At 27.6% G+C, this 17800-nt stretch overlaps 1 protein-coding gene and 1 long non-coding RNA gene across 3 annotated transcripts; both read left to right on the forward strand.

The window, feature by feature from the left end:
- The first annotated feature begins 5850 nt into the window (after positions 1-5850).
- LOC132941329 (uncharacterized) lies at positions 5851-8951 on the forward strand. Of its 2 annotated transcripts, XM_061009344.1 has the most exons (7): positions 5851-5984; positions 6105-6317; positions 6384-6726; positions 6813-7013; positions 7105-7301; positions 8042-8181; positions 8393-8951. In XM_061009344.1, the coding sequence occupies exons 2-7, from the start codon at positions 6130-6132 to the stop codon at positions 8878-8880; spliced, it is 1557 nt and encodes a 518-aa protein (XP_060865327.1). In that variant the 5' UTR covers positions 5851-5984; positions 6105-6129; the 3' UTR covers positions 8881-8951. The 2 variants fall into 2 exon arrangements, with proteins under 2 accessions (XP_060865327.1, XP_060865326.1); XM_061009343.1 differs by having other exon boundaries at positions 5854-6317.
- Positions 8952-12497: 3546 nt separating this feature from the next.
- LOC132941330 (uncharacterized) lies at positions 12498-17583 on the forward strand. Its single transcript, XR_009664150.1, has 3 exons — positions 12498-13296; positions 14972-15055; positions 17471-17583. It is a non-coding gene; the product is annotated as an uncharacterized LOC132941330 (long non-coding RNA).
- Positions 17584-17800: the final 217 nt, after the last annotated feature.

A 17800-nucleotide genomic window follows, 5' to 3' on the forward strand; every position in this document is an offset into this window, starting at 1 on the left:
ACTGAGTTAACAAAATGTAATTTCTAAACAAAAAAGCAGGTAAGTGGGTGTCGCTCTGTTGTACAGTAGGTTACAAGTCGGTCACCGCTATGGATGATGTTAAAATTGAATTCAATGATATATAAACTCAGTGTATACGAAAAACTATTTTGAGCGAAAGCGGTCGTTAGCCTATAATATTACTAATACAGGTAATTTTATATACATTTATCTACTTACAGATAAAGATAGGTAAATACATTTTACATTTATCTATATTAGATAAAGATAATTTAACTTTTATCTAAATAATATGGTAGATAAGCTAATTTTTATTATATTTAAACTAGCTGATCCCATGCACTTCGTTTCCCTTAAAAAATGACAACTCTTTAAATTGTGATTGTTCAAATCCTTTTGTATGTAACTCGCAACAGTAAGTGCAATTCAGCCACCCTGGTAGGCAATCCGACCACGTCGGATCGCGGACAATTTGCAAAGGTATATCAAGTAGACAATCCACCCGCCGATGAGCGGCTATAAAGTGCAATATGCGACAATCCGATTTGATGCATGCTTGATTAACCAATATACAAATAAAATACTAATACGTCATTAATAATTATTAATAATAATAATAATTTAACTAACGTTTAACCAATGGCAACCAATTATTATTATTATTGTAACTTTAAAACCCATAGCAACCACTTATAAACAAAAATTTCCACCGTAAATCTCAAAATCCTCGTTTGAGCACATCCCCAGGTTGGACTTAGGGGTATGAAAAATAGTTAACTTCACTCTCTCAGACCTACTGAATATACACACGAAATTTCATGAAAATCGGTCAAGCCGTTTCGGAGGAGTTTGGCGACATACATTTTCTATATTGTGACACGAGATTTTTATATATTAGATAACAAATTTACTTCTTTACCTACACGAATATAAAGTAACTAATAGTTAATAAGTACCTACATAATATAGCGTAATATTGTAATATTGTCATTGTGTACTAATTGTATAGTGTTATGGTAGAACAATTTTAGTACAAAAAAATGAATATTATTCAAGAAAAATAGAAATTGCTAATATAAATATTCTGTGTAAATTTCATGCAACTTCATTAAAAAAATGTGTACCAAGGGCAGCATAATCCTAAATATCCTAAATCGCCACTAGACGTAACAAACAAGAAGGCCTAACAAAAAAAAAATGTATAATGCTACTAAAATACGCGTGGTGCGTACGTCCAAATGGCTGCATATATTTGGGAGTTCCTAGTCGTATTTTAGGGGGGCTATAATAATCCGGAAAGTATATGTCCGGACCGTATAATTCCGGAATGTATTTATCCAGACCGTATTTCGACGGAATCCAAAAAATATAAACCGTATTTTAACGGAACGTATAGTTCCGGAAAGTATATGTCCGGACCGTATAATTCCGGAACGTATTTATCCGGACCGTATTTCGACGGAATCCAAAAAGTATAAACCGTATTCTTCCGGAACGTATATGACCGGAACGTATTTGCCCGGACTCTTAAAAGGTAAAAACCGTATTCATCCGGACCGTATTTGCCCGGAACGTATTTGTCCGGAAAGTGTTGTAAATTGCCTATATTAAACCCCTTGCATAACATCAGATTACAATTAATAATCAGTTGGTGTATTTTTATGTTAAAAAAATTGTTTGTTTTGAACTGTTTTTTTCTGTTCAAAATGGTTTTTAAACAAAAAAAATTGTTTGAGTTTCAAGCAGTTCAAACAGTATATATTTTTAAACGGTTCAAAACAAAAAAAACTCAATATTACTTGGAGTTACACTGTTTTAAACATATTACGTTTTATTCGTTTTAAACAATTAACGAAATATTCAAAATAAATGTTTTGAATTTATGTTTTAAACATGTTTAAAACAAGTTGTTTAAAACTTGTTTTGTAAACATATTTGTAATTACGTAATTAAGTATTGTCGTATACTCCGATTGCTTTCGACGTACATAATAATTAAACTCACACCATGTCACACACGAATCGCGGACATTCTCCCCCCCCCCCGGTACTGTTTCGGTGTAGTAGGACATTCCCCCCTTTTTTTAAAAGTTTACTATTTAAAAATATAATATTATTATTTAGTATAAATATATTTATGCCTAATTTCAAATATTTTCATAAATATAATAAATTATTAATTAATAAATTACTTATTATTTTTTAAATTTTTATTGTTTCAAGTAAGTAGTTCAGTTAATCAAACATATACATTTATAATCTATTACATTTATGAAAATAAAAACTATTTTATATTTTATTTAAAAAAAAAATTTCATATTAAATAATAAAATTGAAAAAATCAAAAAATGACGTCCCTAAAGTACCGCCTTGATCCAATTTGCTAAAAGATAAGATACTACATATTGAAATCAAAGCACTCCTTCTAGTAGAAATTTTGTATACAGGATAAAAAAAATAAAATAAATAAACATCATTGTAAAACCACTAGCTTCATAGCTCCGCTCAGAGAATTTGATATAGTTATGTTATAACTTATAACTTTTATAAAAATATTTCCTAAAATACATTACTTCATTCATTGTTGATCTTAGATAACTTTTCAACTTTTAACTTTTTAAGGTTGAAAAAAAATCGCCCTGGCAATGTACAAAACTACAAAATATTTGATTTAAAAAATAAACTCGGTATTTTTCAACCATTTTCGGTACCAAACTGATAACGGGCCGGGGGAGGCTGTCTATACCTACTACCTACATGATAAAATGTTCATAATAGGCAATTTAAATGTTGAAAACTTTTTTTTCTTATTATTGATCAATGAAATCTAAAATCTTGAACAATTAATACAAGGTTCTTCATAATAGTTGTTATGAAGATAAACAATGAAGATTTTAAGTTCAGATTTCTACAAAATTAGTCAATCTCAATATCACGAACATTTGCAAATCATTTTTCGGTTCAAAATGTATAAGATGTTTAATTTTTAATGTTTGGAAATTTAAAACGAGATATCTCATAAGTGGGTAATATTGTAACTAAAAAATATAAAAAAATATAGAAGCACAGATTTTTTTATAGTTATTTTAAGTTGAAACTTGGAGAAAATTAGATGTTTAAATGAATATTAATGATATTTTTTATTTAATTATAACTCAAAAACATTATTTTTGGTGACTATTATAACTTTTACCTATAATATTATATTTTATACACACAATGAAATTGTATAATGCAATGTTTTCTGCAAAATGTAATGGCACATGGCGTGTACCCTACAAACTCCTGTTTTTTTATGAATGTACATATAATCATACATAAATCATTCATGAATCATGATATACCATTGTATGTAGGTACACAGACCTGCTCAGGACGTGTTAACGTTGGAACAATATTCTAGTTTACAGCCTTCGCTTGTAAGTTAACGGTGAAAAATTTCAAAAAATATTGCTTTCCCAAAACGCGATTTTGTTAAAAGAGAGCACTTAGAATTAAATTTGAGATGAATTTGAACTAAAAATGAGATGCAAGTACTTATTGCCTATAAGAAAAAAAATTGTCTTGTTTCAGGTCTAATAACACCCTAAGATCCCAAAGTAACGTAACTTTTTGTTATATATTATTATATAAATGTTTTATGATCTTCATTCTTAAATTTATTTTATTTAGTTAAAATACATATATTATGTCAACTAAAAAAATAACAAGAAGTACATATAGTAAAGTAAATGTGTTTAAAAATTAAATAAATTAAAACAGATAATTATTTTTAGGTTCTATTTAATACTTGACGATACCAGTTACATTGGTAAAAAAAAAACTTTTATACTGTAGGTACCATGGTCGTTTATTTTTATTAAAAACTATAATTTAGAACAATGCAAATATGTAGCATAAATTATAAATTTGTCGATCGCAACGTAGTGTTGTCGAAATAAACCAAGAAGACAAGATCGTGATAGCGCAAGGCAAAACGTATTAGGTACCTTTAGACAAGGTAAAAATTAAAACTAATAATTTGTGTTAAGTTATATTATTTTATTTTATTTATTATTATTAATTAGTCTAGACACATTTAATGTAACAGTTACCTAGAATGGGTATCATTTATTAATTTGAAATAGCGGATCCTTGGAAATAATAATATAATATTTAATTCCACGTAACCCGTACAATTGTAGGTCTATAAAGGTAAGTAAGCATGATGTCTAGACTCTTTTGTTTTGTTTTTATAACAATTTTAAATCAGTTATAATATTTACTTATACCTCTTATATATATAATTAATTTATATATATCAATACGGGTATATAGTTATTTATTATATTTCTTATTTTTGAGTTTTGAAATTTGTCATTCTTCATCAAGACTTCAAGGAGGATTAATGTTGGTAGTTTAAAATTTTGAATATTATAAATTATAATATTCAAAATTTATAATATTATATTTATTATATCTGCTCAAATATATACACACTTTTACAATGAACCATGATGGATACCGATATGACAATAATGGTAAAAAAAAATGGAATCACGTAAGTACCTAATCACACATCATATTATAATAAAAATATACTATATATATAATATATACCGATTTTTTTTTAACCATAGTTCATTAAGCTAATACACATTATAACTATTACATTTTTTTATAAATAATTTTATGTATACATTATATATTATTTTATATTAGATTCTGAGCGGATGTGTTGATTTTACAATGATGTGTTTTTTTTATAAAATTTGTTTCCGTGTACACGATAAGTAGGTAGTTGAAATAATGCTTCGTTTTCCAACTTTGAAAGTTTTACACTAGAGTGAATCTATATTGTATAAATCAAAACAAAAACCCTTCGTAAACTTCTTGTAAAAATTGCTAAGAAAAAAAATATTAGATCATTAAGCACTATAAAGATGTGATATAATGAATTAATGCTAAGTATATTGAATTTAAGTAAACGTATTTTGTTTCAATAATTTATTTACTTGGCGAGGAATTAACAAAGTGTGATGAACAAAATAATTAAATGGCCAGTGCCGTATTTCCCAGTAAACACTTTAAGCTAGTGCTTTGGGCGGTAAATTATTTTTAATATTACATTTTTATTATTATATGTTACTAGAACTGAAAGCAATGCAACTAATTATAAAATGTTTTTAGAGCAACGAGATTGTGGTAATTTTTATTGTAAGGTGATTTTTAATTTCAAATTTGTAGAGTTTATCACCTTATAATAGCATTGCTGCGTTAGATATTTATGATTATTTTAATAATATTATTATTAATATTTATATTATTCAAAATTTTTTTTTAAGAAATAATTCCTCGCCAAGTAAATAAATTATTGAAACAAAATACGTTTACTTAAATTCAATATACTTAGCATTAATTGATATCACATCTTTATAGTGCTTAATGATCTAATATTTTTTTTTTTACTTAGCCATTTTTGCACGAAGTTTACGAAGGGTTTTTGTTGTGATTTATACAATATAGATGGTTATGACCCGCCGACCGCAGACACTCGTCGTCATTTGCTCCCACCTAGGCCTCGAGCTGCATACACGAAATTGAGTGGGGGAACCGGCCGATGCGACGACGACGGCTAGCGTGATTCTGAGTTTAATATAAATTTCCTTTAAAAATGCCGCACTTTTTCACGAATAACGTAAGCGCCGCCCCTAATCGAATCTATTTTTCTACTACAGATTATCCAAACAAACACAAAAAAATTAAATAAATATCACTCCATTGTAAAATCAATACATTCATTATTCCGCTTAGAATCTAAAATCTAATTATTATATAGTTAAATAATTTTAAATATAACAAAATATATTGTGTATAATATGATATTATAAAATTGATATTTTAAATTAAATTATCCTTTGGTGTGCTTAAATGTGTGTGGATTGACTGTTAATACTTTTATTTTTTAACTCTCGATCCTTTTTATTATTTTGAAATACATAATAGGTACCTAATACTATATTATATTTTACAAATTTTTTTTTTGCTTTAAATTTTTAATTATTAGAAAATATAGCTTATATGAATTCTTGTAGTTCATAAATATTGTATATTGTTATTCAATAGTTATTACAAATGTAGCAAAAGTACCATGCACTTTTGTCCTGGAACCATGAAAAAGATGGCCGACGGAACAATTATAGTGATGAGGTCTCACTCTAATCATGAGCGTGAAGATGATACCCCTCAGTTAATAGATGCTTTAAAAGCAGTACTAAAAAGAAGAGCTGCTGCTGAAAATATTTTATTAAAAGAAATTTACGACGAAGAGTGCTTAAGGTAAATTTTAGAAGTTTTATTATTGAAAAATTAATTATAATTGCTTATACTTATTTATTGATTTAGGCATCCAATAGCAGCTAGCTTATATCCATGGCCTACAGCTGAATCTTTAATGCGTTTGGCCCGTAGGTCAGTAATGCCTAGATTGCCTGGGAACCTTCAGGAACTAGCATCCTTATTTGATAATGGGCATCTTCAAAGATACAATTGTTGTGACATTACGATATTTAGGAGCTGTATTCGTGACCTTGATGGTAAAACTAGCCTGATATTTGCATGTCCAGTTTTGTCACAAAGTTTTTGTGGTACTGGAATTGAGGAGCTTCATGTAGACGCTACTTTTAAAGTGGTTCCAGTAAACATGGGCTATCAATTATTGAGCGTACATGCTATGATACAAAATTATGTAAGTATATTATACCTAAAACAAAAATTTAACTTACAATTGTTTTTATTATATTGATGTTCATTCATTTATTTATTTATCTATAGTCAATACCAATTATATTCGCACTAATGGAATCAAAGTCTAGGAATTCATATGACAGTGTATTTCGATATGTTAAAGATAATCTTTTAGCAAACATTTCTCCAAGGATTATCATAAGTGATTATGAATCTACACTTAGAGATGTTCTACAATCATATTTCCCTGAAGCTCGAACATCTGGTTGTTGGTTCCACCATAATCAAGTACCTACCTAAAAAATACAAATTTTTATTCTTATTATAATTTTGCTTAATGATTAGTATACTTAAGTTATTTATATTTAAATCTTTTTAGGCAGTTTTTAAAAATATGAAAAGTAAAGGATACTATAGGCTTGTAAATACTAATCAATTTGCACTGCAAAGCTTAAACCTTTTATTTGGCCTTCCACTGCTTCCATATCAGGATATAGAAAGAGCATTTCAATTAATTAAAATGTATGCAATCAACCATGGAGTAGCGATGCATAATTTATTTGACTATTATGAGAGGTAATTAGTTGTTAATATTTAAAAATCAATACATATTGGATTGTTGTAAAACTATTAATGTACAATGGTTTTATGTTTTTTTTCTTTGTCATAATTTTTTGGAGCAGTAAAATATTTTGATGTTCTACTTTAACTCAGTATTTAAAGGTGTTTTCTAGAAGAAAATTGGATCTAATTGGTACTTTGGGAATTAGGTCGTTAAAAGTAAAAATGCATAGTATTTTTTTATAAATATTTAAAAGGTTTTTTTTGCTATTTGTAGATATTAAAATTTTTTTTTTATTAGCATTTTTTTTTTTGTTTAGGTAGTATAAATTTAGTTTTTGGTTAAAAAGTACAGTAATAAGTAGTTCTGATTGAAATTCAAAAATCTAATAAATATGTATAGGAAAATACATTTTTTTTATACACATTTGAAGTTCAAATTTTAACGAAATTCGATATTTAAACAAAGTATATCAACTGTATTTTTTTTTTTTTTTTTAATAATTCAAAAGAAATTTTTAGTAGTAACTTGAAACTGTTATGTATATTTTGTATTTTACTATCACAGTGACTTTTATAACTTATATTTAGATTCATTTAAAGGTGAATATCTATACACTATACCCTAAACCTAATTACTTATAGTAGCTTATTAAGTAAATACTTGGTTTGTAATGTTTGTATTGTACAGTTGAATATTTGAATACCATAAATAAAACTTATTTATTATATATTTATACCTGTGTTAACTATAGGTATTGGTTGCGCCGTGTGGGAACTCAGATAATTTCAGTTCATGGACTTCCTAGGCGTACAAACAATAATATTGAAAGTTTCCACAATAAATTAAGATTAAAATTTTCAGTGACTCATCCCAATCTATGGATATTTTTAAGTATGTTAATCAATAGGATTAATTAAATACTACTTGTTTTAAAAGTTATTTTTAACGTTTGTAAACTGAAAATACTAATTATATATATGTATGGATTGTGATAAATATTTTATAATATAATTTATATTATCTAATGTATTACCAAACAAATAAGTATGCATCTTCTGATAATTTATGTTTCTGAAATTTACTTATAACATTTTTCTTATAGGTAATTTGAGTAATTTATTTAATAATTACCATGTTATAATGAGGCAGCTTGAAAATAATCTTCAACCTACTAGGAGTCTGAAGGCAAAATATTTATCACAATCCAAAAGACTTAAAAATGCCACAAGCCAATACGATGCTGGGATCATAAGTATGTGGCAGTTCATGCAATTGACTTCGTATACCACATCAAGATATATATCTCGACATATAAATTGGATCAATGAGGTAGATCCAAATTCTGAGCCAGAAGTGGAAGCTGCTGCTGTTGTACAGCCAATTCAGGAACCACAACTGCCAATAGCTCCACAAGTGTCAACGTGCATAGTATGTTTGAATGCAAGAGCAGCAAATATTCAACAGCATATTGTTATTCCTTGTGGTCATGCATGGGTTTGCAACAATTGCATTACATCCCTTCCAGCACCAACAAGATGCCCATTATGTCGAATGGAAGAAGTCACTTTTCAAAGAATTTTCTTAAATTAAACTTTTCTATTAGTTTTAAAATATTTAATTGTTCATCAAACAAAACTACACAATATGACATACAAATTAATTGAAAAATGTTGTGATAGCTATGAAGTATTTCAAGAAACTGTTGATTTTTTCTTGGAAAACAGCCAACATCTTCTAGCATTTCCATGTACTGATCACAAAAATGACATTTTTTTATTTATAATTACTTATTATATTACCATGAGAATGAGACAATACTCACGTATATCTAATCAAAAGCGAAGTTAGAAATCACGCAAAAAAAAAAACTTTTCAAATTGATAGCAACATAGTAACTAGTAATACGCATTCATTTATTTAGAAATAATAGTGAATATAAAAAGTTTGTCGTTGATTTGAATTTTTGAATTTTTGATCGTTGTTCAGTTATCACTAGCATCCATGACGAAGTATTATTTCGTCATGGTAACCACTAAATAAAACCTTATCAAATTGTTATAAAATGTTTATAACATTATAACACCTTTATTCGTGCAATAAAATGCATTTTTGAAAAAATGTCAGTTAACACCTTTGTCCATTGACCCCTTCAATTAAGAATAGTTTATCACCTATAATATTATTTTTTTTCATATTTTTATTCAAGTTGCAGTACACAATAATAATATGACATGTCTGTGTTGCAATCAGTATTTTCGATCAGTTATTATCGGGCATATACTTTCCGGAACTATACGTTTCGTTAAAAAACGCGCGTTGTTGTCCTGTTAATTAGGTATTTAGGAATAGTGGAAAATTAAAATATAATGTATTAATTGTTATTATACGAATATTAACATGATAAGACGTTATAATAATAATAATATGTACCTAAGTATTAGCCATTAAGGCTTTAAAAAATTAAAGTCCCAAGCTAATAATACATAGTTAGCTATTATACATGTTTAATATTTTAAAATATATTACAATTTTCTACTATTTTTTGAACCATCAAAATAACTAAACTGGATTCTTTTTATTTAATGCAATACCTATCAATAAGAATTTATTTATACAAAATTTATTATAATATAATATGACCAAATTATGATCACATATTATCTTTGTAATAAATAAAAATGAACACTGGCAATAAAGATCTAGCAATAAAGTTCTCAACTTTCTTTTTCAGGGGTTTCAAATAGGCAATTTACAATACTTTCCGTAAATATACGGTCCGGATAAATACGTTCCGGGCAAATACGGTTTATTAGTCTTTTTTAATTCCGGAGGTATACGTTCCGGCCAAATACGGTTTTTAACTTTTGGATTCCGGCAATATACGTTCCGGAATTATACAGTCCGGATAAATACGTTCCGGGAAAATACGGTTTAGTATTTTTTTTAATTCCGGAGGTATACGTTCCGGCCAAATACGGTTTTTCACTTTTGGATTCCGGCGATATACGTTCCGGATTTATACGGTCCAGAATTTATACGTTCCGCCCATTTATTTTCCGGATTAATACGGCCTCCCGTATTTTACTGTCCGGGTGGGTCTTAGCACGGCACAGATGAGTGAGTGACAGTCTATAGCCATCGGTCGCAATGTCATTTATACGCGAGTTGGAACTTTACTTGGAACTTTAACGTCCGGTTCGTGCTTAACTATTACGTGAGTCTGCATGGGTGGGTCTCACAATAAGTTGATAAGCACGACAATCGGAACGCGGTAATATTATTATGTATTACGTGAATCGCAAAACTGCAGCAATCTACATTGATAATAATTTATTCTGTATTTTTAAAATACGACAGAAAAATAATTCGTAAAAATTAGAATACGATTTGTTAGTTATTTTTCAAACATTAAAACATAGTATAACGCGTTTTCAAGCGTTGTGTGGATACGATTTTATTATTATTATTTTTAACAAGACGTAATAATAACTACACATTTATTAGTTTTTTAATTAAAATATAAAAAAAAACCTGAATTTGCGGAAGTGCATATAATAATATTATATATATTATTATGTTATATAATAATATATTATAGGTTCTTTGGATTTATCATAGTAAATAATATATTTTATAATATCTATGGCAATCGTCAATTGTCGAAATTCGTCGGCGACGGTTAACAATTCTAATAATTTCAGCAATACTATTGTATTATAAATATAATATATTGTATATTTTGATTTCAGTGAACAAAAAAATAATAGGCCACAATTTATTAATATAAACGGACAGTTCGTTAAACCGGATAAGTTGTAACACAATCTCGCAAAGTCCTCAAGTCCACCCAGAATCGTATTGATGAATCAACAATACATCATACATCTTACATCTAACATCTTACATCTTACATCTATCATCGAAATCTTATAATTATTCACCTGAATGCATGTAATCCTGAATGTACAGTTAATTTATTACTACCCATCTACAAAGTCAACACTGTATTAATAAAATTGAGTTCTATATTATTTGTAGGTACTTAAAAATTATTTGGGTATAAAGGAAACATATTTTAATCATACAAAATTAGATAAACTAAAAGACAAAAATAATAAGTAAATACGTCGTGTTAAAAATAGTTTTTAATTAATATAGGTAGGACAGGTACCTATTGTGTAGGTAGGTACTTATCCAAAACTCGTTTATCGGGAATTAAATAAAAAGGGAGGTTAATTAAAAAAAGGTGGGTAAGTGGATGTCGCTCTGCTGTACAGTAGGTTACAAGTGGGTCACTGTAATGGATGGTGTTAAATTTGAATTCAATGATATAATATTATTGTATAAGAAAAACGATTCTGAGCAAAATCGGTCAGTCAGCCTATAATAATACCAAGTATATTTAATGATATTATTGTGAATAAAGTAATTTATATATAACCTATTTACGTGGAGCCTTGTTTTTAATTTTCAATCCTTAGCTATAAAAGTTGAACATTTTATAAATTTTTAACTACGAAATAGTTATTAAATTATAAATTTGATAAATGTTGTCAAAATTTGAACTTTAAATGCTTATAAATAAAAATTGAGCCTATGTATTTTTAATATTTATTAACTGCTATTAGAACGATATATCAGCAGCCTTATATTAAATTTTCACGCTTTTTTACCCAACAAATAAAATTTTTTGATATTTATAGAAAAAAAAACTAAAATAATTGAAAACTGACTATGTCCGTAAACAGCTCAAAATAAGTCAAAATATTTGGAAAATGTTATGGTGTATAGAAAATTCTAATACAAGCATTCAGTCAAAATTTAATGTACCTACGGTCATTTGTTTTAGAGTTACACCAAAAACCAAAATCGATTTTCTCGAAATATTATATTTGTTTATTAAATATCATATTTGTATATGATAATATATTTTAGACGTTTCAATTACCCACGAATAATATTTTTAAAATAGGTATATGTATATATTACAAGTAACGACGAATTAAGAACGATATTGTAAAAAATAATTGCCGGAAATCATTAGTTTTTAACTGAAAACGACAGGGAAGTCTGAACTTGGCGGTCAGTCTTATTTTTAAGTTATATGTATTATAACTAATTGAAAATTTTGGTATTTTCATATGTACCCGGTGAACCACACTGCGCTTGCTCGAACAATTAAAATCAAAAACATCCCTCGACTTGTTATGTAAAACCACCATGGGTGGGTGTCAGAATTATTTTTGCATCATCAATTTTAAAACGTTGATTTACCTAGATTAAAAAAAAAAAATTAATTTGTAATACTTAAGCTCGGTAAACTTTAAGCGTTGTACGGGTGCGTAAAACACCGAAAATCGTGAACTTCGTAAGGCTATACCATAAAAACCAATGATTTGCAGGTAGTCGAGTTTTGGACAAGTACCTACATAGGTAACTTATAATAATTCATATTGTAAATTAATTAGGTACCAAAAAAATATAACTTCTCAAACACTGTGCCTATTGTCACTGGCGGGAGAATGTATTAGAATGTCTATAAACTTGCGGACCAGTTTGTATAGTTAAATTTGGCATGCGAACTATAATTGAAATAGAAAACCAGAATAGGTGCATTGCAGATCACAAAGATTTCTGTAAAAGAACATACGATTTATAAATATACCGTATAGGTATACTGAGTACTTATATAATAATATATAAGTTCTTTGGATTTATCATAGTAAATAATATATTTTATAATATCTATGGCAATCGTCAATTGTCGAAATTCGTCGGCGACGGTTAACAATTCATTAATATAAACGGACAGTTCGTTAAACCGGATAAGTTGTAACACAATCTCGCAAATTTCGTTTGATCAGGTTATTTTCATAAAATATTTCGATACTTTCAAGTTTCAGCTCATCGGAGTGAGATGATTAGATGAAGATGGATGAATATAGCTGTTTCTTCGGCGATGGCGGCACTCTACCTACGTTTCACCGGAAGAGTAGATTTTTACGAGTAAGTTTGTTTTCATATTATTACCTACTATTTTACATTTACTTTTTAGACTTAAATTAAATATTTATTGCCACGGACAATCTGTTAACTAGGTGACGTAGAAGCATTTATAAGTTTAATCCCAATAGCGTAATGTATAAAATACGCGAGACCGTCTTCGTTTCACCACGTCAAGTTTAATACGCACCTTTTTGCATGTTATACTATACGCCGGGTATCACCTTAGGTTTGCGCGAAGTATTTAAAACAATATAATGTTATTAATCTTTATATTTTATATTTTTATATACATAAATACATTATACACCTCATATATTTTATTAGCATACTTACACCTTTTTTAGTGTAGTTTATACCCTAGATGGCTATATAGATATAGGTATTAAATGTCTTGCAATTATATATTTTACTATAATTATTAATTTCATTATAATATAATATAACAATACACTCTAAATTAAATTAGTTGTTATCAAGACAGACAGTCTTAAAACAAACTCTTTTCTGGACGTTTTCAAAACGTATTATGCTTAAAAAAAATTGCACAGTTGTCGTAGCAGTCATTTGCTAGATCAACCCGTGTGACATCAAATAGGAACTATTCTTGTTTTTTAAATAGTTTTCTCGAAAAATATATGTAACATGTATAGCTCATACAATTATGAATTTATAGTTAATGGAAATGCGGATGTTTATACTTACTGATATTTTTTTAGTTAATAATCGTGTAAATATTTTAATTAAACAATCAGGTACCTACTCATCACTAGTATCAATTTTATTATATTACGTGTAAAATCAACAACAGAAGGTGCAGACTGCATTTAAAAAATTAAAAACATAAAATAAAATGCAAAATAATGTTGTAGTAGAAGCTGGAAACTGTATTTTATTTTAATTTATAATCCAATTAATGTAACCGAGAATGTAACTATTAAATTCATCATTGAATGATTATTCAGAGATCACTTTGGGATAAATGTAAATGTAAATTAAAAATAATTAAAAAACATTTTGTGAAAGGAACAAGATTACTGCTAATATTTAAGTCCTAATTATTATTAACAAATAAATACAAATAATAGATATTTTAATAGCTTTTTACTATTAACATTCAGTGTAAATATAGTTTCTGATCGACTTACCTATATGTAATAAACCTATATGTAATAAAATAATTATCTAAGTCCAGGTTAGGTTAAATATATATAAATAAATAATTAAATCCAGTAATCGCATTTTTATTTAATAATTCATAAAATACAATATGCTCTTATAAAAATATTCTTGTGCTTCTGATATCTATTCACCACCTTAATCAATAATTAAATTGATAAACGAAAATAATAATTTAAATAATACCTATATCATATTATTATAATTCAATATAAACTATTTTGGTTTATTGTCATATCAAATTTCAATGAACAAATTGTTCCTTAACACAGAACTCTTTGACATAAAAAGTTGCATTATATTATATCCGTGGATTCATCATATTAACGTACCTAGTATAATATCTATCATTTATTTATTTAATCTATGGCAAATCTCAAAGTCGTTGCAGAAGACACAGTCGATAAAAAATTCTAAAATTTCAATAAGCAAAGAAGTATGAGCAAAAAACTTACTGCGTTTCGAATAATTTTATTTTTCATAATCACAATATTCTAAGTTCTGGCTGTATTCTGGAGAGTTTCCTCATGGGCGTCGCAATTCACACACGTCACGGATTCCGCCGAAGGAGTCGATAATTAAAGTAAGTTTGTTTTTATATTCTTTTGGGGCTTAAATTTACTTTTAAGACTTAAAACAAATATTTAATGTCACGAAAAATGTGCTATCCAAGTGTTGTAGGCGCATATTTTAGTTCCGGACTAGAAATGTATAAAATACGCGAGATATAAACGTCGTCGTCGTTTTTCCAGTCCCTGTTTGTAGAATAATTATAATTAATAGGTGCATACCTATACAGGGTACTTACTACTTAATATAAATATATAAATATTTTGGTTTAATTTATAGAAATATATGTTATGACTTAAAACTGATAATAGTCATAAGATACAATTTCAATTAATAACTGGTAATTTTTTTTCCAAATACACCGTTATAAGTTATAGGTAACTATTAATTTAGTGTCACATACTTAACTTCTATTGTTCACCTAATATCTATATTCTATATCATAGGGATTAGGGATGTATAACCATGTACACATAAAAGTATATTCACGGAATGGTCAACTGCCTATCCTGACGTGTGCGCACTTATGAATAATATACCTACTCATATACTCGTATAGGTATATAAATAAACCTATATAAATAGTGTAATACTACATACACGAATGTGTTACCTATTATGTCCCTAAAAGTTCAACAGTTATTATTATATTTATTTATTTTTTAAATATAGGTAGGTACATTACAAGACTTTAATTAAAATCACATTTATTTTTTATTTTTTTGAACACAATGTTTTAAAAATTATTAATTAATATATAATTTATTGGTATAGTACTAAATAAATTAATGAAATAAAACAAACACAACTACTATAATAATAATATATCCTCGTATAAATTATTAAAATACAAAACGAACAAACGAAAAACGATTCTGAGCAAAGATATCGTTAGCTAATAAATAATATTGAGATTAAAGTAATTTATTTTTTCGGTAGAAAATCGGTATAAATATGAATTATAAATATTTTTTTTATTTTCATACCATGACGCGTGTGTGAAAAATTGTTTATATTAAGTGTTTAAGATATTAGATTTCGGTTCAGCTGATTGTCTACCCCCTCACTCTTCAGCATCAATGCATCAGAAAATATTATTTATAATATTTAAATATAAACTGCATTTTCTGAATTTTCTAAATCATTGCTTTCCAAGCAAAGAATTCGTTTCATATATTATCAACAAATTGAAAAATGAAATTAGAACATTTATATGGGATAAAGTCAATTTTATAAAAATTTATTAGAATAAAATTAAATAAAATTAAATAAAGGTAATTTTTTTTTTATATTTCTATTTTTTTACGTACCCATTATGTTCGATACTATAACTTCAGTCTTCAGTTATAGAAAACAACACTTGCCAATATGGAATTACTGTCGAATTTTTTTATTTTAAAATATTAAATAGCATCTGATTGACTGATGTGCTATAATGAAACTCAAAATATAACGAATACACTACCTATACACTTATCTAAATTCTATTTTATATTCGTTTAAATTGGACTTTTAATTTTTCCTGCCATTTTATTAAGCTTTGTAATATAAGTGCATTAAATCGTATTTTTAAGGCATTTATCTTATTTTTAATGCATTTAAATCCACGTCATATTAATAACTTAACGTTATTTTGTAAATACCAATCGATTAGTGTACACAATAAAAAATATAATATTATTGATGGGTTAATAGGTTGATAACTATTATGTAGGTAGGTACAGTTTTGTACGTTCAATGTATAGTTCTTAATTCAAAAAGTAGCTAAATGAGTCAAATGATTATGTCAAGGGGGGGGGAGGATATGGCTGATTTTTTAACATGCACTATTTCAAGGGCTCTTAACCTAAGGGGCGCGCCACTCTAAGGAGGAGTGACACAATTTCGTAAGGGGGGGGGGGGAGAGGGGGCTGAAAATGTTTAAAAAAAACACGAATTTATTTAGTTATTTTGTTATTTAGGTAATACATATTAATTAATAGGTATTTCTTAAATTTTTTTTATTAATTTATTTGAAACATTATTTTTAAATATTGGAATCAATAAAACTATATTTATATAATTACTATTTTACATCAATTAGAATAAATTTGTTTATAAACCAAGTAATAAATAAATGGTTACCTGCAAGTAAAAAAACCGTTATCTATATTATAAATTTGAATTCAATTTACCGCATTTGCGTCTAATAGAAACAAATAAATATTTTTTTGAAGATAATGTAAAAATATCCATCATCCATCGGTTAGGACCATGTATATATTTTCTATGATTGGGATGGTTAGGTTATAATTATAAATAATCCATGGCAAATGACAATCGTTTGAGACGAACGGCGATTCCAATACGTACTCACATATTTCGTTCCATTCTGGTTATTAAGCTAGGTGCCTATTTTTATAAATGTCATTAATCTCAATACTTCCAGACTGAACTTTTGGATCGGAGATATGAAGACGCCCGCTGAATTTTGCTTGGCGGAGACGCACAGCTCTGACACTAGACAATATTATTATACACTCAAAGGGAACGCGTTTCGCCGGAAGAATAAATAATTACGTAAGTTTTGTCCTACTACTCTGTTGACGCGGTAGACCTAATGTAAATATTTATTGTCAGACAAACTTATATACCCGCTAGACGTAGAGTAGTTTTTAAAATCCAGTTGTTATAGGTGTACAAAAATTAGGATATTATGAAAAATACCTTAAATTATAATAATTTGCCTACAACTGTTAATTTATTGTTATAGTAGAAT

The sequence above is a fragment of the Metopolophium dirhodum genome, chromosome 3 (assembly GCF_019925205.1).
Source record: "Metopolophium dirhodum isolate CAU chromosome 3, ASM1992520v1, whole genome shotgun sequence".
Classification (NCBI taxonomy): Eukaryota; Metazoa; Arthropoda; class Insecta; order Hemiptera; family Aphididae; genus Metopolophium; species Metopolophium dirhodum.

Excerpts from the sequence above, each read along its gene's own strand:
- LOC132941329 (XM_061009344.1), top strand. The coding sequence starts at position 6,130 with ATGCACTTTTGTCCTGGAACCATGAAAAAGATGGCCGACGGAACAATT. Across the intron at positions 6,727-6,812 it reads ATGCTATGATACAAAATTAT|TCAATACCAATTATATTCGC; the intron begins GTAAGTATATTA and ends ATTTATCTATAG. Across the intron at positions 8,182-8,392 it reads CAATCTATGGATATTTTTAA|GTAATTTGAGTAATTTATTT; the intron begins GTATGTTAATCA and ends TTTTTCTTATAG.